General features: G+C 43.2%; 1 protein-coding gene across 7 annotated transcripts in view; it reads right to left on the bottom strand.

Moving 5' to 3' along the window:
• Positions 1-26,710, bottom strand: part of ELF2 (E74 like ETS transcription factor 2) — a 116,294-nt gene that overhangs the window by 75,068 nt on the left and 14,516 nt on the right. For 3 of the 7 annotated variants that reach the window (XM_012927831.3, XM_058666838.1, XM_058666839.1), the window contains exons 2-3: positions 2,322-2,400; positions 823-1,014 (exon numbers count right to left, since the gene is read on the bottom strand). In XM_012927831.3, the coding sequence (XP_012783285.1) occupies positions 823-888 (66 nt within the window). In that variant the 5' untranslated portion in view covers positions 889-1,014; positions 2,322-2,400. Of the gene's footprint in view, positions 1-822; positions 1,015-2,321; positions 2,401-26,710 lie in introns of those variants that run through there. The other 4 variants (XM_058666840.1, XM_058666844.1, XM_058666845.1 and 1 more) reach the window with 4 other exon arrangements.

Genomic DNA, 26,710 nt, shown 5'->3' with positions numbered 1-26,710 from the left:
TTTATGCCATCCCACATTATTGTATGCAGGAACCACAGTCCTGCAAAGTTGCTCATTAAGACAAAAATCTATCTTTCAAATAGCACTATTCTCAATATTCTTTTTGTACTCTAAGAGTATTTTTGCAATATTTATGGTTCTTTTCATTTCCTGGAATTCTCTTTCCCAATACTTCTATAGCCCCATACCTCACTCCATTTAGCTAGGCTGAAACGTCACCTCTTCAGAAAAGGCTTCCCTATGGATCTTAATTAAATTAACCTCATCACATTTTCCATCTCTCTCTCAATTTTTCTTAAGCTTCTCTGAAATATTTTATCTTCAGTGCCCCCCAAAAAGCACTTGAAATCCACTAATCATTCAAATTCCTGAGTATATATATTAGATAATAATAATTCTGAGGTATCCATACTAACTTGAGCGGAATAACAGAGAAATAAAGATGACAAGCAGAACAGATGCAAATTTCTAACTTAGGGAGCAACGAATTAGGTATTTAGCTACAGTACAAATCTATACTGTATAAACCAAGACAATGGGTCTTACCAGGAGTTTAAATTCATCTCTCAAACCTACAGCGTTGTCTCCATTTTCTGCCTCACTTTATGGTCACTCTAATATGTGCATACTCCATCAAGCCAGGTGACTCCTGCAGTTACCTTCTTCAGCCACCCAAGTGGTAAGTATATGCGCATACAGTGATATGTGCCCTTACACTTTCATTCATTACAAAATTAATGCCTGTTTACCATCAGTTTCAGAATTAATTCATGCATTTCAATTTCTACAAACAAAACATAAATAACACATTGGATGCCTAACCTCTTGATCTACTCCACTGCTGGAAAGCTCCACAACTGAACCTCTGTCAACCACTGCTGATGTCATTGTTAATTCCCTGAGGAAGCTTCAAACGCTATTCACCATGCAACTAAATGTTCACAGATGACTGCCAGTCTCGTAGGTGTGCATTATCCAGATAGCCAGTCTTCTAAAGATAATAAAACAGAGAACCTAAAAAGAGAAAGAATTTTAAAGTTATTAAAAAAACCCAAGAAGAATATAAAGCACAACTTATTTTTGCAATTGATAATTTTTAACAATGTTTTACAAAAGAAAGAAAAAGGCAACAGGCTTCTACAATTCTGTATCAAAAGAGGGCAATAATGAGCATGCTATTTCTTAAAACACTAATTTCTCGCCAAGTTCTTGTACGCAGAAAATGTTACAACTTCACCCTTTATAAAATGTAGGTTTCGGGCTGGCTCTAGTTCAGCGGTTCCTTCATCTACATGCATAAAATGTAGTTTTATTCCTGAAATTTATTAGAATAAAGTTTTGAAATCTTTTATGCACTAAATATAAATGTAGACTGAGACAACTTCTAAAACAACTTGCCTACTTACAAACCTAAAGATTTATTAGTTTGTAAATACTCCATTCCCCTTTAGCTCACTTTGTTTGCATAACATAAGCTAAGACAGCAGTTACAATATCTGTGCCTAACATCAGGGTACATGGGACCAAGGTTCCAGCTTCCTTAGTAGACATTAGGAAACAGCAGTGATGGCTGTAGTAATAGGGTTCCTGCAGCTACAACCAATGTAGGACTGATTTCCCAGCTGCTGCCTTCCATCCAGTCCAGTCTCAGCCATTCCAAGCATTCAGAGTGAACCAGTGGACTGGAGCGCTAGTTTGTAAACAAGTATCTTTTTAAAAAGAATGAACTCCTTATAGCAGTAATGAGATAACTTATTTTATTAATCCTCCAATCATTGTTTTGCTAATTAGTTCAGACAATAATAAATTGCTCAAGAAGCCTCTTAGCAAACTAATTAAGATGTTTCCCCCTTGTAGAGATGAATGTCAACAGAGATGTCATATTAAATTAATCCTAAAAAGCTGCTTTTTATAGGATTTCGTACATATTAAGTTTTCCATACAGAGAAAGCAGGCATCGCCAACAAGATTTTTATAACAACAAAATTAAGGAATGCAGAAAAACTAAGCATAATTTAAACAGTATATAATTATAATAAATCATTTCACTAACATGCTTTTCTATTAAAATTCATTCATGGCAATGCACAAATATGAAAATAAGTAAATTTCATAAAATTTTCAAAAAATTAAAGACAAAAGTTTCACTAAATCGGACTTAATATTAGTCACATTTTCAACTCAAAACCAAAATGAACAAGTTTTTGTATATTAAGAAGGAAATATCCACTGAAAAACTCACTATCATATTAAAGTAATGGCTATTCCCATAATGTTTTTAAAACATATACATAAAAATAAGAAAAATAAACGTTACTTACAATTTGAATATTAAGTAGTCTAAGCATCCTTCACTATTTTCACAACTTAGCAAAAGCTAAAATCTGATCCAGCAGTTTTCTGGGAATAGAAAAAAGACACAATTAACAAAATTCTATTGAAGAATGGGTCTAGCATGGTAGTCTAGTGGCTAAAGTCTTCCCCTTCCATGCGCCAGGATTCCACATGAGCACTGGTTCTAATTCCGGTGGCCCTGCTTCCCATCCAACTCCCTGCTTGTGGCCTGGGAAAGCAGTTGAGCGCGGCCCAAAGCCTTGGGACCCTGCACCCGCGTGAGAGACCCAGAGGAAGCTCCTGGCTCCTGGTTTTGAAACGGTGCAGCTCCAGCTGTTGCAGTCACATAAGGAGTGAATCATCAGACAAAAGATCTTCCTCTCTTCTCCTCTATATATGTGCCTTTCCAATAAGAATAAATAAATCTTTAGAATTCTATTAAAGAAAATACAACTCAGACTGGTGTGACATAGCGAGCTAAACCTCTGCCTGAGCTACAGGCATTCTATATGGGCACCAGCTTGAGTCCCAGCTGCTCTACTTCCAGTCCAGCTCTCTACTAATGGCCTGGGAAAGCAGCAGTCTCAAGTTCTTGGGCCCCTGCACCCACATGGGAGATCCAGAAGATTCCTAGCTTTGGATCAGCTCAGCTCTGACTGTTGAAGCCATTTAGAAAATGAACCAACAGATAGAAGTCCTCTTTCTCTCTCAAATACCTTCTCTCTCTTTAAAGTTTGCCTTTCAATAAAATAAAGAAATCTTTTAAAAAAGATGGCTCCATTAAATATGATTCAGAGAGTAAATAACTACTAAAACAAACCATCTTGAAAACTTAAGGGCACAGATTCACATAATCAACACAATAAATTCATTACTTAAAGGTTCTCCAGCTTAATTTTTTTTTTGCAGTCTTACTAACAAATCTTTTATTTTAAATACACAAAAACTTTTAGAAATGGAACTCCAAGCATCAGGATTCTGGAGAACCCATAGCAGACAAAACATTAGAAAAAAAGTAATGTTTCATAGGAAAATAGCTTTAGATAAGTCTAGAGAAACAAATTATTTTATGAAAGACCTTATAAACTTGTTTATCCATCAACATGCAGGACAATGAAAGATATATTACACTAACCCTCTCCAATCATTAAGAGCCCCTTCAAAAGCAAAGTCATAAAGCATATGACTCAACTCACACAAATTTATTCTCTTTAGTATGCATAGCACTGTAATCCTAACACACAAGTATTAATTTCCCCTTTTTCCTTTTTCATGTTCTAAGGCTAAATTTGAAAATACTGCATTCTTTTTTTTTTATTTCATTTCATGACAGTTTCATAGGCTCTGGGATTCCCCCAGCTCCTCCCCAAACACTCCTCCCATATTAAATTCCTCCACATTGTTACAGTAGTACAGTCCATGACCAGTCATGATTACTTCATTGCAGGCATGGACCATGCAGACAGTCCAGCATCTTATTGTCCAGGATGTAGTTAGGAACTTACATTTTCTAACATACTGATCACTCAACACCATGTCAATTAACTTCAAGATATTGTAAATTTGCATGTTTCTTCCTGTTGTTGAATTTGTGTTGTGACTTTTCACTGGAGGGGATGATATTCTGCCAGCTCTACTTTCAGACCAAGGATGGTCTTCCAATGAAACTGTTGAATTTATCTGGACAATAAGATGCTGGACTCTGCATGATCCATGCCCACAATGAAGGAATCATGACTGGTTATGAACTGTACTACTGTAACAAGCTTGATTTTTTTAAAAAGATTTATTCATTTTCATTGGAAAGTCAGATGTTTGCAGAGAAAAAGATCCTCCACCACTGGTTCACTCCCCAAGTGGCCACAACAGCAGGAACTGAGTTGATCCAAAGCTAGGAGCCAGGAGCTTCTTCCAGGTCTCCCACACAGGTGCAGGGTTCCAAGGCTCTGGGATATCACCCACTACTTTCCCAGGCCACAAGCAGGAAGCTGGATAGGAATTGGAACAGCTGGGACACAAACTAGCACCCACATGGGATCCTGGCACACACAAGGTAAGGATGTTAGCCACTAGGCCACCACACCAGGCCCCATACTTAAAATTTTTTTAAAGAATTTATTTTTATTTCAAAGAGCAGAGTAAAAGAGAGAGAAGGAAAACCACTGGTTCATTCCCCAATGACCTTCCAACCACTGGTTCATTCCCCAGTGACCTCCGGCTGTAAAGGTCAGAGCTAAGCCAATCAAAAGCCAGCAGACAAGAGCTTCTGTAAGGTCTCCCACATAGAGGTAGCACCCCAAGCCAGGGCTTCATCCATCCTCTGCTGCTTTCCCAGGCCATAAGCAGCAGAGCTGGAAGGGAAGTAGAGCAGCCAGAACACAAACTGGCACCCATACGGGATGCTGGCAACACAGGTGGAGGTCTAGCAGTGCCCTAAATTAGTCATCATTAAGTAACTTATTTAGAATAAAGATGGATCCTTCACACACAGCTTATGCATCATTAAGGGCTGTATTTCAATCAGCCAACAAGTTTTTTTTCTAATTATTTTATTTTGATAATAGCTAACAAATTTTTAATAACTGGCCACAGGCATAACACCTGTTACCTAGATATACAAAATCAAATTTGAAAAAAACAGTGACTAAGCCAAAAAACACTATAAAACAATGTTAATGGGTTAGGCGCAGTAGTCCAGTGGCTAAAGTCATGAGCTGGGATTCCATGTAAGCACTGGTTCATGTCCCAACGATCCCATTTCTCATCCAGCTTCCTGTTTGTGGCCTGAGAAAGCAGTCGAAGACAGCCCAAAGCCTTGAGACCCTGCACCAGTGTGGGAGATCCGGAAGAAGCTCCTGGCTCCTAGCTTCGGATCAGCTCGGCTCTGGTTGTTGCGACCACTTGGGAAGTGAATCAGCAAATGGAAGATCTTTCTGTCTCTTCTGTGTATCTGACTTTTCAATAAAAATAAATCTTTTTTTTAAAAAAAGGTAATGATATAACTATTCACTAAGTTATTTTTTTCTCTTAATCCTCCTTCAATAGCTCTCCTGCTTACAAAGACAAATCTATAGACTTATTTAGGCATTGTGACAGCGCCAGAGAGAAAAGCCAGAGAAAATATTTGAAGACATAATGGCTACAGATTTCCCAGATTTCATGAAAGATACAAATAAAAATCCATAAAGTTCAATGAACCCCAAGCAAGAAAACTCCAAAAAGACTCACATAAAATTAATCTTTCATATCAAAGAAATCTTGAAAAAAAGCATAAAGAAAAATGTGTTTCACACAACCAACTCTCAATAGGGTTATCAACAGATGGATGATTAGTTACTGGGCACATCGGTTAGGATGCCACAAGGGAGAATGCTACATCAGAGGACCTTGGCTCAAGCCTTTGTGTTTCATGTCAGCTTTTCGTTGACGGGCACTGGGAGAAACGGTGGTGATGGCTCACACACTTGGCTCTGGGTCACCCACATAGAAGACCTGGATAGAGTTCCCAACTGCAAGCTTCAGCCTGAACCAGCCCTGGCTAATGCAGGCATTTAGGAAATGAACAGCAGATGGAATACCTTCCTCTTTGTATGTGTTTTGTTTCTCTATTCTCTCTGCCTTTCAAATAAATGCATAAATAATTTTTCTTTTTTTTAAGCTCAATCAATCTTTATTGGAAAGTCAGATACACAAACAGAGACAGAGAGGAAGTATCCATCCACTGATTTCACTCCCCAAGTGACTGCAATAGCCAGAGCCACGCCAATCCGAACTCAGCAGCCAGGAGCCTCTTCCGGGTCTCCCATGCGGGTACAGGGTCCCAAGACCTTGGGCCATCCTCGACTGCTTTCCCAGGCCACAAGCAGGGAGCTGGATGGGAAGTGGGGCAGCCAAGATACAAACCAGTGCTCACACTGGATCCTGGCACATGCAAGGCAAGGACTCCAGACACTAGGCTACCATGCCAGGCCAAAATTTTATTTTTTAAAAGATTGTCAGTAGGCATCTCAACAAAAAGCTGGGAGGACAGAAGGCAGTAGATAAATAAATTCAAAATACTAAACAAAATAATGTTTCAACAAAGAATCTTACATACAGAGTGCTGCGTGGTAGTGTAGTGGTTAAAGTCCTTGCCTTGTATGCGCCGGGATCCCATATGGTCGCTGGTTCTAGTCCTGGCTGTCCTACTTCCCATCCAGCTCCCTGCTTGTGGCCTGGGAAAACAGCTGAGGATGGCCCAAAGCCTTGGGACCCTGCAACCATGTGGGAGACCCGGAGGAAGCTCCTGGCTCCTGGCTTCGGATTGGTTCAGCTCCAGCCATTGCAGCTGCTTGAGGACTGAACCATAGGATAGAAGATCGTCCTCTTTGTCTCTCCTCCTCTCTGTATATCTGACATTCCAACAAAAATAAATAAATCTTAAATAAAAGAATCTTACATATAGCAAACTTGCTTCAATAGTGAGGAAGAAATTAAAGCATTGTCCAGAAAGCAAAAGCTGAGGGAATTCATTACTGTTAAACTTGCATTACAAGCAATGTTTAAAGGAATTCTCCAGACAAAATGAAAGGACACTAGCAGAAGCTTAAGATCATGCAGAAAAATAAAAATCTCAACCCAGTGTGTAAGCAACTGCCTAGAGTGCCTTGTGCCTGGACAGGTGTTACACTGCTGGGAGCAAAGCAGTCAACAGCTGGAGGGCATCCTGGGTCTGGTTAAAGCCAGTTACCAATGTGCCAGCATAGTTGCGTATTCTGTTTTATTTCTGTTTTTAAGATATGCAGGGAACTCTGCATGCTACCATGCAGCACTGTACAACAAAAGTCAAGGTACACTGGGAAACACCATTCAAGCCACCAGGTACACCACATGCTGCGGCACAGCAGAGGGACTACAAACTTCCCTGCCTGGTTGGGGGAGGGGGACAGGGTCTAGGGACATGTAGTGGGAGGGGGCACAGAACACATGTTTAACTGATGAGGAGTGATTTCTGGCAACTTCCACAGACTGGGCCACTGCATTTGCAAGTAGGCAAGGGAACAGGGTGTTTTAGAAAGTGAAGAAACCAAGGGCATGTCTGAGTCAGGCCAAAGCATCCATCCACATGGGAGACCTGGGCTGAGTAGCATTTTCCAGGACACACTGGTACACACAAAAGCTGGGGCTGGGGGCATGTCTGGCTGGGTCAGGCTGCAGTACACACCTGTGATTATTAGAGTATGGAGTGGGCCATGTCAGACTGGGTCACAGCACCCACCAGAATGCCAAAGAACCAGATCTGGGGGCACCGTAAGGTATTTGTGGGCTCACCCTGTAGGACTGTAGCACCCACCAGTTTAGGGGTGGTGACAGACCAAGCCAGCATAGACCATGGAGCTCAGTGACACTCACAGGAGCCTGGGCTAGAAGAAAGAAGGCCTGGGCCAGGCTGTAACACCTGAGGCACATGCAAAGGCCAATCAGGACCATGGCACCCACTGGTACAAGTGCAATCCAGGACTGAGAGTGGGCCCCATGGAGGCTTTTGGGGGTCATACCAACAAGGCAAAGGAACCCACTGATGTGTGTGAGACCCGGCCTGAGGCAGAGTGGGCTGGGCTGGGCTGGGCTAGGCTGCAATACCTCTCAGCTCACATGAGAGATGAGCTAAGGGTGAGCTGACCAAGCAGCTTCATCCCCCTGATATGTGCATTGGGTAGTGCAGGGGATTAACCAAACCTACCCTCCACTGGCTGGAACACACGAGTCAAGTCTGAGGTCAGCCCAGGCACAGTTTCTTAGGGGCTCCGCAACCAGACCACTGGACTCAAACCCTGGTCACCCCAGAAAATCACCAGATATGTGGTCTAACCTAGAATGCATGTGTCAGGAGTGGGCCTCTTCAGTTACTGATGCCTGTGCAGTAGTCAGCAAACCAAATGCACACAGGAGACATGACAGCCAGCTCATCTAGGCCAGCAGAGAACACTGAGTGCTTCATCAGAAGATGGAGAGCAGGACAGGTTGGACCACTCTCCTGGCCAAGCTCCGCACCAAGTGCCTGGGTCTGTCATGCACTAAGGTGGACTTTGTCAACCAATAGACCTTGGAAAAATTTTTGTCAATGAAGCCAACAACGTAACAAAATTACCAAAACCACTCAAGTAACACCTTGAGAACACTCTTCCCCACACCAGGTTCTCTAAAGCATCATCAAATGACCATCTCCCCACCCCAGCTTGCTGGTGTAGTTTGACAGCAAGGAAGCCCTCCCGCCCGGTGGACACAGAAGAAGAAAAAAAAAACTGAAACATTTGTCCCATCTACCATCTTCCATACCTTGATACTCCCCACCCTAAGAGGTCCACATGAGCATGCATCCCTCTCAACTACATAAACAATATTGAAAATAAAATTAAAATTCTCAAAAGAAAAATGTTCAAAAGGTAAATAGGTGGCAATTATAAAAGCCAAACTACTATCAAAATTTTTATGCACTTTTTTTGCTTTGATTTCATGATTTGAAAGACTCTTTAAAATTTGATTTATTTATTTAAAGGCAGGGTTACCAAGCGACAAAGATTTTCCATTGATTGGATTACTCCCTAAATTAGCCACAACAGCTGGGGGTCAGGAGGTGGGCCATGTCAAAGTTAGGCACCTAGAACTCCAGCTGGGTTTCCTACATCGGTGGTGGGGACCCAAATACTTGGGCTGTTTTCAGCTGCTTTCTCAGGTACGTTAGCAGAGAGCTAGATTAGAAGTAGAACAACTTGAGATTCAACCCAGCACCCACATGGGATGACAGCGTTGCAGGAGGCAATTTAACATGCCGCACGACACTGGCCCTAGCAACACACTTCAATAAAACCTAGTATTTGGTGGTGGTCACTGCAGCACAGTGGGTTATGGAGCTGCTTGGGATGCTTGCACCTGCATCCTATATTAGAGTCCCAGTTATTTCATTTCATTTAATGCACTGTTTAGGAGGCAGCAGGCACTAGCCCAAGTGCTTGGAAAGCATGTGGGAGATCCAGTGGGAATTTCAAGTTTTAGCCTGGCTCAGCCCTGGCTGTTAAAAAGCATTTGGGTAGGGCCCGGCGGCATGGCTTAGCGGCTAAAGTCCTCGCCTTGAAAACCCCGGGATCCCATATGGGCGCAGTTCTAATCCCGGCAGCTCCACTTCCCATCCAGCTCCCTGCTTGTGGCCTGGGAAAGCAGTCGAGGACAACCCAAAGCTTTGGGACCCTGCACCCGCGTGGGAGACCCGGAAGAGGTTCCAGGTTCCCGGCTTCGGATCGGCGCGCACCGGCCCGTTGCGGCTCACTTGGGGAGTGAATCATCGGCAGGAAGATCTTCCTCTCTGTCTCTCCTCCTCTGTGTATATCTGGCTGTAATAAAATGAATAAATCTTTCAAAAAAAATTGTAAATCTCCAGCCCACTATGGCTTTAAAAAAAAAAAAAAGCATTTGGGTAGCAAACCAGGGATAAGGAGAGAAGAGATTCTCTCTTCATCATTCCTTTCAAATACATGAAAATAATTTTTTAAAAAAGGCTAATATTGCAATGCAACAATTAAACCACTAGCTGCAACACCAGTGATTTGCAGCTGTTTCCCATCTGATACAGCGCCCTACTGATGTGCCTGGGAAAGCAATGAAGCATAGCACAAGCACAAGTGCTTGGAACCCTGCCACACATGTGGGAGACCTGGACTGACTGCCCGGCTCCAGGCTCCAGCCTAGCCCAGCCCTGGCTGTTAAAACCATTTAGGGAGTGAGTGAGCAGATACTGTCTCCCCGTACCTCCCTCCCTTCCCCCTGCTCTCTGTTATTCTGTCTTTTCAATAAGTAAGGTAAAGCTTTGAAAAACATTAACAAATGTAAGTGTAGCTGTAGTTTACAACTACATATTTAGACAAACACATTTAAAGAATTATTAGTTTATGTTTTTGGATGTACAACAAATTAAAGGGGTGAGTGTGGGGAGCAGGGTGCTGAAGCCATTCCCCAGAATAGGAAAGCCGGAACAGGAGGGGCTGTCACAAGATGGCGGCTGGCCCAGGGCCAGGAGGTGGAGTTGGTCTTGCCAGCAGGTAAACAGGAAGTCACAGGGATAGGCTAATGCCATTGCTGTGATTACTGGCCTATCATGAGCACCAAGTGGACTTACGGGGAGAAGTGATTGGTGGAGAACTATATAAAAGTAGCTGGTAAAAGCTAGGCAGCGGACGACGACAGAACGGATGGACAGATGACTAAGAGAGTCAGACAGACGGACGACGACAAGGGACAGACGAAGAAGGACTAGGACAGACGGACGGCAACAACGAGAAAGATTGGGAGGCAACAATGAGAAAGAATGGGGAAATAACGATGGACAAAACAGGAAGAATGGGGCAGTAGAGCAGGGAAGAAGAGTTTAGATCTTTGGGTGGAAAGGTTAAGGCGTACAGGGAGGAAAAGCAGCAAAGAGGGATACAGACAGAAACAGTAAAAGCAGTACGGACAGACAGGCACAAGAACGGAAAAATGGAGCAGAAAGTACGGGAAGAAATACAGGAGGAAGGGTGCCGGAATAAGAGGGCTGGAGAAGCAGGGCGGAAGGAAAGCTTAGACCAATGGGTACAGGAGCAGTGGAAAGGTTTTAAACGCAGCCACTTTTGGCAGTGAGGGGTCCGGTTGCGGTTCCGGCTTTTCCCGGACCCTCAAGAGTATGCCTTGTCGTTTTAGTGCCACTGTTGCTGGGCGGCTGCAACAGGTGTGGAACTGTAAAATGTAGGCGACAAAGTAAAGCTCTTGTATATCACTGGAGTTAAACTATATAAATTTGACTAAATAGTGCTATAAATGTAGATTGTTGGGCCCGGCGGCGTGGCTTAGCGGCTAAAGTCCTCGCCTTGAACGCCCCAGGATCCCATATGGGCGCCGGTTCTAATCTCGGCAGCTCCACTTCCCATCCAGCTCCCTGCTTGTGGCCTGGGAAAGCAGTCGAGGACGGCCCAATGCATTGGGATACTGCACCCGTGTGGGAGACCCGGAAGAGGTTCCAGGTTCCCGGCTTCGGATCGGCGCCTACCGGCCGTTGCGGCTCACTTGGGGGATGAATCATCGGACGGAAGATCTTCCTCTCTGTCTCTCCTCCTCTCTGTATATCTGACTTTTTAATAAAATAAATAAATAAATAAATAAAAATGTAGATTGTTAAAAGGAAGCTCCCATGGCAATGCGGGCAATTCTTAGTTATAGAATGTGCAATAGGAAATGAAAAAGAAATTTAAAACAGTTAATTACCCCTCCCCCCAAAAAAACTACATGCAAAAGGTGATGATAATGCAGGAGATGAAGAACAAAAAAATTACAAGGCATATCAAAAATAAACAGCAAAATAACAGGCCCTCTGTATCAGTAATTTTTTTAAAAAATATATTCTCTAGGGGTATCTGAAAATGAATGCACCTTATTTGATCATAACAGGATGAAGATAGAAAACAGGAACGAAAGAAAAATCATAAAATTCACAAATCTGTGGAGTAAACAGTATTGCTTAAACCAAAGAATCATACAACATGCCCAAGTGGGATTTATGGAGACAGGCAAAAATGGCTCAATCTTACAGATTGGTCAGTGTGATACATACTAACAGAAAGAAGGAAAAAATATCAACTAGTGCAGAAAAAGCATTTGAGAAAACTCAACACCAACTCATGCTTTAAAAACAACATACAGCAAAGTCAGAATTTGCCTCAGCGTAACAGAAGCAATATACAAAAAACCCACAGTTAACATCAATCATGAATGATAAAAGTGTTTCCTTTCAAAAACAAGCAATGATGTTCATTTTTGCCACTTCTAATCAACATAGTATTAGAAAGTTTAGCTAGAGCAACTAAGAAAGAAAAATAAATAAATAAAAGGCAGTAGTGGAAGATGGAGAGGAAAGAAATTGGAAAGAAAAAGCAAAACAGTTTGGTACTCTGATGCAGGGGATTAAGCTGAGGCCTGCGACACTGACTGCTTCAAATCCTGGCTGATGCGCGGCCAATCTAGTTCCCAGCTAGATTAAGAAAACAGCAGCAGGTGGCCCAACTGCTTGAGCCCCTACACCCAGACGGGAGACCTGAATGAAGTTCCTGGCTTATGGCTTCAGTCTGGTCCAGCTATGTAGGGAATGAACCAGAGATGGAAGAGCTTTCTGTCTCTGTGTCTCCTCTGTAACTCTACCTTTCAATTAAGTAAATAAACTTTTTATATAAAGGCAAAAAGATGTTTACAATTTCATATATAGGAAACATGAGCAATTACACAAAAAAATTTTAAATAACTAACAAACTGCTTTAAGTAGCAGAATACAAAGTCAATATACAAAAATTAATGGTAAATATATACACTAAAAATAAATCACATGAAAGGAAAGTACAAAAATAAGTCTTTTTAAAATAATAAAAATCATAAAATACTTAGGAATCAACTTTATCAAAGATGAGAAAGACTTATACCACGAAAATTATAAAAACTTGAAAGAAAACTGGTTGTGCCATGGCATAGCAGGCTAAGCTTCTGTCTTTGGCACTGACATCCCATTTCGGCATCAGTTCAGGTCCTGACCGCTCTGCTTCGGATCCAGCTCCCAGCCTACAGCTTGGGAAAGCAGCAGAGTTGGCCTAAGTCCCTGGGTCCTCCTGACTACTGACTTCAAATACGCTCAGCTCTGGCTACTGCATACAATTGGAGGGTGAACCAACGGATGGAAGATCTATCTCTGCCTCTCCTTCTCTAACTCTGCCATTCAAGTAAAAATAAATACATCTTTTTATTATAATTATTTTCTTTTTTTTTTTTTTTTTTATAATCTATTTTATTGTATTGTTGTTGACAATCTTTACATAGTTAATTACCGTTAAAGAAAAAGAAAGAAAAAAAAGGGTTCAGGGGGATAGGTAAGTGGGCAATACTATTATGTCCATATTGTTTCCATCTTGTATCTGAGGTAAAGGAGGATATTGAGGGAGAAGCCCCACCCGGTTTCCCGCCCACCCCGAGTCCCGGATGTGGGGCATGCTCTGAGATATGTGCTTGAGTGGTGTTAATAGTTCTCCAGTTATGAATCGCTGCCAGTTTCGCTCAATGAGGTCGTCTACTGATTGATATGGTCCATCATAAAGTCTCCGTTTGCCCCATTTTTCGCTGCCAACATGTAGCTGAGATGAATGATTGGTTTGCTCTATCTTCTGTCTTTTCTTGATTAGAGTTCTGAGTCCAGCAGTTCGATTGGGGAGATCTCCAAAGAAACTTTGAGGTATTCCCAGACTAGTTTCTTGTATGTTCTAGCAAGCACAGGGCCCGGCACAGTCCATCACCCCGATCAGCTGGTGGTTGCAATTGCTGGGTTGGTTCTGTTTTCAGTCCAGAGTTGCACTGGAACCAATGGGTGCTGCAGTCCAGTCTGGTTCTGCCCTGCACGTACTCGGCCCTCACACAAACCAGTGGGAGCTGCAGCCTAGTTGGGGCGACCCACAATAACCCCCACCAGGCCCGCCCCCTACCCTGGTTTGCCAGTATGTGTAGCAGAAGACCAGTCTGTCCCCCATCCCATTTGGCTCTGGCACTTGTCAATGGGTATTAAAGCTTAGTTCTATCTAACCAACTCAACCATCCAGCCCTCATGGGTGTTGTTGAGTGCCTCTCTATCTAGCCATCCCAGCCCCCGTCCTAGTTTTCATGCCCTAGTTTTCACGGGAATAGTGACCCAAGAAGGGGGAACCCACTTTTTCCCTCCCAGGTCTCTCTGTCCCGGTTTATGCACTCTTTAGGTGGTTCTGTGATTTGACTTGACAGAATTAGTCCCCAGTGCCAGCTTCTGCGGCTATGCCCGTACATCCCTCACCCACTCTAATTTATGCTTGCACCAGCAGGAATAATCAGCCCAGCCTGGCTTTTCCCTGATCTATTCGACATGCAGCGCACAGGTGTTGTAGCCTTGCATAGTCTAGTTGTTGTAGCCTTGCATAGTCTAGTTATAATTATTTTCTATGATACCGTTTTACAGGTTAAGAGATTCCTTCCTCCCTCTTTCTACCCTCCTTTCTTATTTTCCTCATATTCTCATAGCAGTATAGTCCCTTAGTAACACTTAAAAGTTAAAACTTCTGCAAAAGGGCCCAGCACTGTAGCCTAGTGGCTAAAGTCCTCACCTTGCACACTCCAGGATCCCATATGGGTACTGGTTTGTGTCCTGGAGGCTCCACTTCCCATCCAGCTCCCTGTTTATGGCCTGGGAAAGCAGTCGAAGATGGCCCAACGCCTTGGGACCCTGCACCTGCATAGGATACCCTGGCTCCCAGCTTCTGATCAGCTCAGATCTAGCCATTGAGGTTACTTAGAGAGTCAATCAGAAGACTAAAGATCTCTTTCTCTCCTCCTCTCTGTATATATGACTTTCCAATGGAAAAGGAAGGGCAGGGCAGGGAAGGGCGGGGAAGAGAAAAAAAGAAAAAAATAAATCATTTTTAAAAACTTCTACAAAAAAGACATTTAACTTTCTGTTATTTAAGTGTATGATGGCATGGTTAGGTATAGGCAAAGACAGAAAATCTACTATGAAGGTATGAAATGTTTCATTAGGAGCCCTGTTTTTATTTGGGAGCAGAGACACATACTGTGACACATGTTTACTTCCTGTCATGCTAGTCTGCATTATGTGGTTCATCTATGAGAATGTATGTATATACTGGATTACTTATATCTATTTTATATTTTGCATGAAAACTGTCTCATGTCAGAGAGAACATATGATATCTGTCCTTTGGGGACTGGCTTATTTCACTAATCATAATGGTCTCCAGTTGGGGAAAACTATGTAAGAAGCTCAACACACTGCAAAACCAACCTCACCAGAAGTATGATCTCTATTACTATACATAGCTTAGTAAGCTATTCCCATACCCACAAAGTACCTAAAAACCAACACGCTGAAGTCATCTGAGACTCCTTTGTCCATCAAACACCATCATCCTTTTTCACTACTGACTCTCCATATAATTTCATATCCCCTACTGTTTCTCAGTCTTATTCCCATTTCTCTATAATACTTAATAACTGCAGATTTTGCTTCTTTGAAAGTAATCTTCCATTCTTCTCAGTATTATTAGGGTTATCCAAGATGAAATAATGATGTCCCCATCTCAAAACTTTTCACTAGTTTCTCAATATCTGTGAGAAGAAATTTCAAGCATTTAGTAGTCTGAGTTTATTTTTCACCACAAAATATTCATCTTAAGTGTACAGATACAGAAAGCACAGATCTAATCACTTTCCCAGCTTTATTTTCCTTTTTTCCCTCCACTTTATTCCATGCTTATTTGCGGCTATGTATACTCTTCTCTTTCTTATCTTGCATATCTTTCCCTCTGTTTGCCAACTGGGCAACTCTCTAGTTGTCACGTGCATGGATCTTAGGTCAATACAACCTCCAATGAGATCTCTTAAGGTTTCGATCAGTATTTTCCTTTCTTAAAAAATTTTTTTCTTTTTTTTTTTTTAATTTGAAAGACCTAGTTACTGACAGAAGGAGAGACAGAGAAAAAGAAATCTTCCACCTGCTGGTTCACTCCCTAGTTGGCCTCAAGCTAGAGCTGAGCTGTTCCAAAGCCAGGAGCCAGAAGTTTCTCCTGGGTCTCCCATGTGGGTACAAGTGCCCAAGGAGTTGAGTCATCTTCCCAGGCCATAAGTGGAGAGCTAGATTGAAGCAGAGCATCCGGGACACTAACCAGAACCCATAACAGGGTGTGAACACTGCAGGCAGGAGATGAGCTAACTACACCACAAATGCCAGTCCCTCAATCAGTATTTTCTATAATTCTCTTCTCCAATCATATTATACAATTCCATTAAAATGGAAATAGCTGTTTTAGAAACTCACTCACTTGCCACCTGCTATCAATCCTATTGAGCCTAACATCTATGACTTTCATTCAGTATACTCTAGAATTCTGTTCCTCTTCACCTTCTTAATTTTATTTCCTAAAAGCAACAGGATTGAGTTTGCATATGTAGGCTTATAAAATCTTATAAAATCTGTAGCTTAGCAGACTAAAACAACATCTTTCCTATAGTGAATACAAAGTAAATATATGAAGAATACAACAACATGCTCCAAACTAGTAAGCGCTTACACTGTTTCCTACACCCCACAATAGGTTCATTTCTATTCAAACCCTTTGTTGGGACTCAGCTTAGAGTTCAGTAAGGAGAAATAGATGGAAGTAATTAAAATGTAAATGCCATAAAGGAACTCAAAATACAGAAGGAACATGAAAACAAGTGCCTAAGCCAATCTCCAGTTGTCTAAAAGGACTGTAGAAAGGAGCTACCATTTGGCCTAGAAAAAAGCACTAGAAACTGGAATGTGAGGAAGGGCAGCAGCTGTTTTCTCCTTCTCGTGTTTATGTATTTTATTTATTTGAAAGGCATAGTAGCAGAAAGAGAAAGAGTACATGCAAAACAAAGAGCTCATCCATCTGCTGGCTGACCACCAAATGCCCAAAACACCCTAGACTGGGCCAGGTTAAAAAGCCAGGAACTCCATGTGGGTCTCTTACCTGGATGGCAAGGACCCAAGTGATTGACTCACTTACTGCTTCACAGGATGCTGGTTCAAAGTAGATTAGCTGGGTCTGTCGCAATGGCTCAGAGGCTAAATCCTTGCCTTGCAAGTACCAGGATTCCATATGGCTGCCAGTTCATGTCCTGGCTGCTCCTCTTCCTATCCAGTCCCTGCTATGGCCTGGGAAAGCAGCAGAGAATTGTCCAACACCTTGATACCCTGCATTCACGTGGGAGACCCAGAAGAAGCTCTCAGTAAGAAGCTCCTGGCTCCTGGTTTCAGATTTGCTCAGCTCCGGCTATTGTGGCTACTTGGGAAGTGAACCAGCAGATGGAAGCTCTTTCTCTCTCTTTCCTTCTCTCTATAAATCTGCCTTTCTGATAAAATAAATACATCTTAATAAAATAAAAACAACAAAAAAAGATTAGTTAGGACTTCAAATACTCCAGTGTAGGATGTATGCACTCCAAACAGTGACTTGACCACCACAACACAGTGCTCGCCTTACAGCTTTGAATAATGAACCCCATGTGAATTCTGAGGGCAGAAGAAAACCCTATGCCAGATGATAGCAAGCCCAAGCATCACTCAAATTCTGTTCAGACTACAATCCAGTGACCTACAGCACAGATCACACTCTCATCAAAAGCACTTCACGTCTATGACTTTGCTTTCAGAAAGTACAAAATTATGAAACAATCAGTGATGTTAGAAAGAAGATTCTATATTACAAAGGCAAAATATTATTACCAACATATAAGAATGCTTAAAACAGGCATAAGTACAAGAGAAAAATAAGGAAAACAACAAACACAAAATTCATGGACAGTTACAAAAATGACCTTTTACATAGAAAGAGACGCACACATTCAGAGGAACTCTCTGCCTACAGCACTACACCCCATATGGGCACCAGCGAGTCCTGGCTGCTGCACCTCAGATCCAGCTCCCAGAGTCCTGGCTGCTGCACCTCAGAACCAGCTCCCAGCTAGTTTGTCTGAGGGAAAAAGAAAATAAGATGGCCTAAGAGGAAGATCCCGGTGGAGCTCCTGGCTCTTGGTTTAAGCCTGGCCCAGTGCTGGCTATCTGGACATCGTGGAGAACAAATCAGAAGATGGAAGAATATCTCTCTGTGTCTCTCCTTCTCTCTATATATCTTTCAAATAAATGAATAAATCTAAAAAAAAAATAGAAGGACAAAGGGGAGGAAGGGAAGGGGAGCGGAGGGGGAGAGGAAAGGAGAGGAAGGGGAGGGGTGGGGAGGCAAGGGGAGGTGACAGGCAGACAAAAGAGGCAGAGGAACCTTTCCCCATATCAGCACGCCTGGTCTATATTATGAATGGGTGAATGTGGGGGAAAAAAGGATAGGAAGCAATCCATTTTCTAATAAATACTGGCAATATATGAAAGTATGTTTAGCCAAGGAAATACTGCAGAAAACAAGTCATAAAAACTCAAAGAACCATAAACTGCATCCGATGGCCTCCAGTGTCATTCTGCAGACCTGCAGGATGATGAGGTTGCATTTGGAAAATTCAAGATAATTATTAAAAATGTTTGAGGCAAAAATTATGTAACTTCCAAGACAGGATTATTTTGTTTTGGCTTTTTTTTTAAGATTTATTTATTTATTTTATTGGAAAGGCAGGTTTACAGAGAGGAGAGACAGAGATCTTTCATCTGCTGGTTCACTCCCCAAGTGGCTACAATGGCCAGAGCTGAGCCAATCTGAAGCCAGGAGCCAGGAGCCAGGAGCTTCTTCTGGGGTTCCCACATGGGTGCCACGGTCCCAAGGTCCCTGCTTTCCCAGGTCATAAGCAGGGAGCTGGTTGGGAAGTGGATCAACTGTGTATGAACTGCCGCCAATGTGGGACGCTGGTGCTTGCAAGGCGAGGATTTGGCCACTTGAGCCATAGCACTGGCCCGGCACAGATCTTATCTGTTACAAAATGTGTCCATTGGTTAAAAAATAGCAGAGCATGACTAAGTTCCTACTGATGCCAAGACGGGCTATTTGCTCTGCCTCTTCTGTGTTGATTTTATTAACCAACACAACTTTTGCTCAGTACCAACAGAGTCACCAAATTCAGAAAGGAAATCATAACCTGAGAAATAAACCAAATGACATGAATGAAGTAGTGAATAAATTGATTCCAGATAACACTGGAAAAGATAGAGAAAGGTTTGTCTATCTATTCTGTCCATGACGTATTTTAAAAAATTAAAGTGATAAAGAAGCTGATGTTCACATTGGGAAAAGTCACAAAGTTCCTACTAAGGTAGTAGTTTTAAAATTATGGGGATGCCCTGAGCAGAGTATGGCTTAGCAAGTGAAGCCACCACCTGCAGTGCAGGCCTACCTTATAGGCACTGGCTGGAGACCCAGATGCTCCACTTCCAATCCAGCTCCCTAGTTTTGGCCAGCTCTGGCTGTTGTGGTCATTTGAAGAGTAAGCAAGCATATGGAGAATTTCTCAAACTCTGCCTTTCAAGTAAACAAATAAATCTCTAAAAAAAATTAAAAGGCAAGAAAGAGTAAAGTAATGAGGATGACACAGGTACAAAATAGGAACAAACTGATGGGCAGAATCAATAACCCAAAAATTTGTTTAGGGTCCAGCACAGTAACCTAGTGGCTAAAGTCTTCGCCTTGCATGCGCCAGGATCCCATATGGGTGCTGGTTCATATCCCAGCTGCTCCACTTCCATCTAGCTCCCTGCTTGTAGCTTGAGAAAGAAGTTGAGGACAGCCTAAAGCCATGTGGGAGACCTGGAAGAAACTCCTGGCTCCTGGTTTCAGATAGCTCAGCTCTGGCCGTTGCAGCCACTTAGTGAGTGAACAAGTGGACAGAAGGTCTTTCTTGTCTTTCTTTCTGCCTCTCCTTCTCTTCGTAAATCTGCCTTTCCAATAAAAATAAATCTTTTTAAAAAAATTTGTTTAAACCTAGACTTTTAATACCTGACAAAATAAAAAGTTCTATTTATTGGGAGGAAAATTTCCAGGGCTTTATTTATTTAAAAAATTGACAAAAACAGTAAAAAAATATACAAGAAACAATAAAAGACAAACATCCGCCAAGCCAGTCCCGATGAATTACTCTAACTAGTTGTCCATAATAATCAGACAATAAGATAATGGGGCATTATATAGCCAATTTTAACAATGGAGTAGAATATAAAGGCCTGAGAAAGTCCACCCACACTGCAAACTTAATGAGAGAAAGGTAGCATTAAAATACATGAAAGACCACTGGCAGCTGTTGGCTTGCTGCAGCGGGCTCCAGGGCCTAGGAACATGTGTCAGGGGCTGGCAGAGTGAGCCCAGGGAATCACATTTGTGCTTGGGTCCCAGGCAGGCAGGATGGGGTTGGGTGATAAATCCAAGTTGGTATGCTGGTATGGCATGTTGGTGGACCGGGCTTGGGTACTTGCCCAGTTGAGCAGAGGGATAGGGTCCCAGGCAAGCACACATGCCAGAGGGCCCAATCTGGGGACCTGTGCACGCGGTTGGGTCCCAGGTAGGCAGGCAGGGTTCCAAGCCGGAGTCACTCCACCAGAGTAAGACTAGGCTGGGGAACCCATGTGCTCGTAGGTGTGGGGCTACGGATTGCTCAGAGAAGGGGCTATGGGAACGTGTGGGAGGGGAGACCACCAAAGGAGCACAGTGCAGGTGAGGAACAACTTCTTGGGGGACTTCCATTGACAAAGCCACTGTATTTGCAGGCAAGCAAGACGGCTGAGGTTTAACAGGTTTTGTTATTGTTTTGTTTTTTTTTTCTGATAATTTTTACGTATTTGATTAGGGTGCAAAGGGTCAAGGGCTAGAGGAAAGTGGGTGAGACTATTGCTTCCACATTTTTTTTCATTACTGTATCTGGAAGGAGGGGAGATTCCAGCTCACGCTGGTGTGGACTATAACCCAGCTAGCCCAGCAGGCACCCAATCTAAACTAATTTTCATGTAAAATTGAGATATTCATTCCTCTAACTTGTTGAAAAAATTAGCGTGACATTTGAAAGAGATAGACAGTACATTAATAAATCTTTTAAAACAAAGAACTTCCTTTTGAAAATGAAAATGTTTAAAGGAAATTAAGTGTAAGAAGTATATAACGGGCTAGATTTATGGAGTAAGAAAAATTGCAGAAAATCTCTCCTAATCTGGAAGAGACTTTAGAGCTAATTAAAAAAAATAGACTGGACAAGTTAATTGGAAAATTGAGGGCTAGACCTTGCCAATTATAAAAACACGTTTGCATTTCAAGAGTCCCATACCTTAGCTATAGGAAACTGCCTAGGTTGCCTTGTACTTAGCAAGTGTTACACTGCTGGAAGAAAAACAGCTAAGGCTGGTGGGCATTTGGTTAATGCCAAACCAGGGTTAATTATATCAGCGTGCCAGCACAGTTGCCTATCCTATTCTTTTTTGTTGCTTTTTTTTTTTTAATATATGTGTGCAAGGCAGGGACACTAGGCTGCAACACACCACTCTAGTCCCCAGGCAGATTGCCTGGGGGAAATGGTCTGGGGACATGCTGAGTTGCATTGTTGACAGGAGAGGAATCACTTCTGCGGGCTTCCACAGACTCAGCCACTGCATTTGCAAGTAGGCAAGGGAGCTGAGACAGAGTGGTTTAATGGTTTAGATGAGGGAACCAAAGTGCATGTCTGGGTCAGGCCAAGGCACCTACTCATGTGGGAGACCTGGGCTGGATAACTAGCATGGCCTGCAGCCCACTGGCACAGGCAGAAGTTGGAAATGAGGGACTTGCCTGGCTAGGCCAGGCTGCAGTAGCCACCTGCAAGTGTCAGAGCAGGGGGTGAGCCACACCAGGTTGGGCCATAGCACCCACCAGAATGCCACAAAGAACCAGATCTGCGGCAGATTCTGTAAGGAATTTGTAGGCTCACCTGTGTGGAACTGCAGCACCCACTGGTTTGTGTGGAAAACTGGGGATGGTGACAGGCCAAGTCAGGCTGGACCATAGGACTCACCTGACAGAAAGCCACCTGACACTCACAGGAGCCAGAGCTGGGAGCATGCCAAGCAAGGCCAGGATACAGCAACCAGCAGCACATGCAAAGGCAAGGATTAAAAACAGACCATGCTAAGCAGTGTCGTGGCACCTGCAGGCACATGTGAGATCCTGAGAACTTGTGGAACCCCCTGATAGGTACAGTTCCCATTGGAGACTACAACAGCCAGGCCTAGGAGCAGGCCAGGCCAAGCCAGGTTGCAGCACTCCTCAGCATTTGTGTGGCCCAGGAGTGAGAGCCTGAATGGGCCATGCTGCAGTATCTGCTGGCATGTGTGACAGTCGGGACAAGGTATGGGCCATGTCCAGATACATCACCTGCCAGCAAGAGCTGAGACTTCCAGCAGGCCATGCCAGGCTGGGATGAAACACCTGCCAGTACACACAGTATCTGAGGCTGGGAACAGGTCTAATAGGAGAACTTTGGGAACTCCCCTGCTAGGCTGCAGCTCCCTTTGAGGAGTGCAACAGCCACAGCTGTCAGGGGACTAGGCTGGATAAGCACCCACTAGTAAGTGCCAAGACTGGGTGTAAGTCATATCAGGTTGAAATGTAGTACCCTGACAAGTGCAAAATCCAGGGCTAGGGGTGGGACTGGTAAGGGTGGGACTGGTAGGGAAACTGTGGGTGCTGCACTGCTAGGTCGCAGCTCCTGCTTAAGCACAAGAGTCAAGGCTAGTGGTAGACTGGGCCGGGCAAGGCAGTAGCACCCATGTGGGCAGGCACGTGGGCTGGGCCTGGGGGTGGGATGGGCTGGGCCAGGCTAGGCTGTGGTACCTGCTGGCTCATATGAAAGCAGCATCTGGGTGTGAGCTAGGTTGGGCTGTGCCACAGTGCTCACCAGTAAGTGCCAGGCCTGAGGACAGCCATGTCAGGGTAGGCCACAGAACCCACTAGCAATACGTGTGACCTCGGTCTGGAACGAGCTAGGCTGGGCCAGTCCACAGCACACACTAGAATGAGAGCCAAGATGAGGCACAAACCAGGCCGGGTTGGCCCACAACATACACCAGATCATATGAGGGCTGATGGTGGGCCAGGTTGGGCTAAGCTGCTGCACCTGCTGGCAAGAGCTTGGACTGGGATTGGGACAGGGGCTGGGCCAGGCTAAGCAAGGTTGTAGTACCTGCTGGCAAATGCCAAGACTGGGTACCAGCCATCTCAGAGTGGGCTGCAGCACCAGCTGGCAGGCACAAAAGCTGGAGCTGGGAGTGTGCCAAGAAGGGGAACTTCAGGGACTCCCTTGCTGGGGTGCTGCTTCCACTGGTGAGTGTAAGGCTGATCTGGGGGTGGGCCAGGCTAGGCCAGGCTGCTGTGCCTGCTGGCACACATGAGAACCAAACTAAGCACAGGCGGCCAGAGCACCCACTAGACTAGCAAGTGCTAATAATGGGTGCAAGTCATGTCAGGCTGGACTGTGGTACTCCTTGGCAAATGCAAAATCTGGAGTGGACCTAATAGGGAAGCTGTGGGAACTCTTCTGCTAAATTGCAGCTCCCACTGGTGAGCACAAGAGCCAGAGTCAGTGGCAGTCGGGCTTGATAAAGCTCCAGCACGTGTGTGGGCTGGGTCTAGGGGTAGGTCAGGCTGAGCTAAGCTTACAGCACCCATGGGTATACATGAAAGCTGGATTTGATACAGGCTGCAGCAGATGCTGGCACAGCAAAAACTAGGGTTGATGTGGTACTGGTGGGAGTTACTGAGAGTTGCGATGACTAGGCCATGGCACCTGCTGGCGTATGCGAAGTTCAGGCTTATTGCAGGCTGCCTAAGCTGGGCCACCCATCAATTTACATGGCAATGGAGCTGGGGGAGGAACTGACCAGGCAGCTGCATTCACCTGGTATGTGCATTGGTTGGTACAGGTGATTAACTGAACCTGACCCTCCACTGGTTGGAATACACAAGAGTCAAGTCTGAGGTCACCACAGTTAAGGTTTCCTGTGGAATGCCCAACTGATCAATGGACTTAGAAGCCAGCCACAATGAAAATCACAGGATGTATGATCCAACCTTGGAGCACATGTGTCAGGACTGGGCCTCTTCAGTTACTGATGCCTGTGCAGTGGTCAGCAAACCAAATGCACACAGGAGACATGACAGCCAGCTCATCTAGGCCAGCAGAGAACACTGAGTGCCTCATCAGAGGATGGAGAGCAGGACAGGTTGGACCACTCTCCTGGCCAAGCTCCGCACCAAATGTCTGGGTCTGGCATGCGCTAAAGGTGGACTTTGTCAACAAATAGACCTTGGAAAGATTTTCTCAACCCTGGAGCAATAAACCAACAATGCATCAGAATTATCGAAAACCATTCAAGTAACACCCTCAGAACACTGTTCCCATTTCTGCCATTGTCCATGCCTGCAATGATGGACATATGACTGTTTATGAAGACCTATACTATAGTAATAAAACAGGGGAACTCAATGGGGGGTTGGAGGAGACTTGGGTAGGGGGAAAGGGAAATTCCAAGGCCTATGAAACTATATCATAAAATAATAATATTTTTTTTAAAAAAGAACCCAGCAGGAGGGACCACAATCCCAGACCTTTGGACATATTATAGGGCAGTAATTATCAAAACAACCTGGTACTGGCACACAAGAAACAGAGAGGAAGACCAGTGAAGAAGTAGGGAACCATACATGTACAGTCATCTAATCTTCGACAAGAAAACAGAAAACAATCCAAGGAAAAAGGAAGGTCTCTTCAATAAATGTTGTTGGGACAACTGGTTAACAGCCTGCAGAAATAAGAAGCAAGACTCACACCTTTCACCATACACAAAGATAAAAATCTAAATGGATAAAAGATCTAAACATATACCCACAAACCATCAAACTTTTGGAAGAAAAAGTTGGAAATTCTCTGCAAGATATAGGTGTAGGCACTGACTTCCTAGAAAAATCATCAAAAGCAAAGGAAGTCAAGACCAATATAAACAAATGGGACTACATCAAACTAAGAAGTTTCTGCGCAGTAAAGGAAGTAATCAACAAAGAGAAAAAGCAACCAACAGAATGGGAGATATTTGCACACTACACAGGAGACAAGGAGCTAATTCCCACAATATACAAAGAACTTCAGAACAGCCATAACAACAAAACAAAAAAACAGTCAAGAAATGGGCAAGGGAAGTGGACATTTTACAAAGGAACAAATCGAAATGGCTAACAGGCATATGAAAAAGCTCAGGCTCCCTGGCAATAAGGGAAATTCAAATAAAAACACCACTGAGATACCACTTAACTCCAGTAAGAATGGTCCACATACAGAAAACTAGAAACAATACCTTCTGGTGAGGATGTGGGGGAGGGAGGGGAAGGAACCCTACTCCACTGCTGGTAGGATTGCAGGCTGGTGCAACCACCATGGAAATCCATATGAAGAATACTCAGGCAACTGAAAATCTACTTACCATATGACCCAGCAACATCACTTCTAGGAATACATCCTAAAGACCTACTACATGAGAAAGCAACATGCACCCGTATGTTCACTGCAGCACAATCAATAATCACAAAAGCATGGAAGCAACCTAAATGCCTATTAACAGAGAACTAGATAAAGAAACTGTGGCTCACCTACTCTATGGAATACTACTCAGCTACTAAAAAAAAAATGAAATACAATTGTTTGTAGCCAAATGGGCTGAACTAGAGATCATTATGATAACAGAAATGAGCCAACCCCAAAAGGTCAGATATCATGTTTGCTTTAATATAAAATAATATGATGTCAAATCTAAGGATTTTATCTGTGAATTCCACCTTATTGCACTTCCTATTATTTGTATCTTTTGTAATAAGACCTTGTGATGTAATCCATTAATTAATCATCCATAAGAGACTATATGCTTATAATCACCTGAGATTGTGAATGTCCCTTTTATCGTTGTTATTGCTAATACCCATAAGTAACATTGATATAGTCCTTGCTTTACTTTTATTTGTGCCCCATGGGACACATGCTGGCATTTATTCCCACATGAAGATGCTAGACAGTATTTTTCACCACCCTAGAGTCACATTGATACTTTTGTTATATGTTCATTAACTTCAAGCGGATGAAGGTTCACTAATTTTTCTTCTTTTCTCCCCATGGTGGACTGTACCTAAGGGGATGCATAAAGGAAGTGTAGCAGAAATTAATATGTTCATAAGTGGAAACAGAGAGAAGTATGTCCTTATGCATACAGTACAAAGATGGACTCACAACTAAAGGCTGATAATCTCCTACACTGTTGAGAGATACCTCAGTGGCAGCATGATGGACTTGTGAAAACTCACAAAAGACACCCATTGTAAGACTGGAGGGGAGAACAGGGAGGAGGGGATGGAAGCCGGGGAGGGAGAAGGGAAACCCCAGTGCCTATTAAACTGTGTCATAAAACAATTTTAAAAATTAGCAATTCATGAATGAAATACTTCCATTCACATCAAGAAACAGATCTAAACAATGAATTAAATTTAGAGATAAAGCAAACATCATTCTAGGACTTAATGCTTAGTTTAAATATTGTTTTTTACTCTGAATAAGGAAACCATATTCTTAAAGAAGAATATGACAACTATGAATCATAAAGACATCTCAATAAATTATAAATCAAATGGAAACTATGTAGCTGAAAAGTACAATGAAATTTAAAAGTCACTTAGCAGAGCTCAACAGATTTGAAATTATGCAAGAACAAAATTAACTTAGACATATCAACAGAAATCACCAATTCAGACTAAAGAGAAAGATACAGCACCAT

This window comes from Ochotona princeps, chromosome 7 (assembly GCF_030435755.1).
Source record: "Ochotona princeps isolate mOchPri1 chromosome 7, mOchPri1.hap1, whole genome shotgun sequence".
NCBI classification, from domain to species: Eukaryota; Metazoa; Chordata; class Mammalia; order Lagomorpha; family Ochotonidae; genus Ochotona; species Ochotona princeps.
The sequence above is the reverse complement of the archived record's forward strand: the minus strand, read 5'-3'. Positions and strand labels throughout refer to the sequence as shown.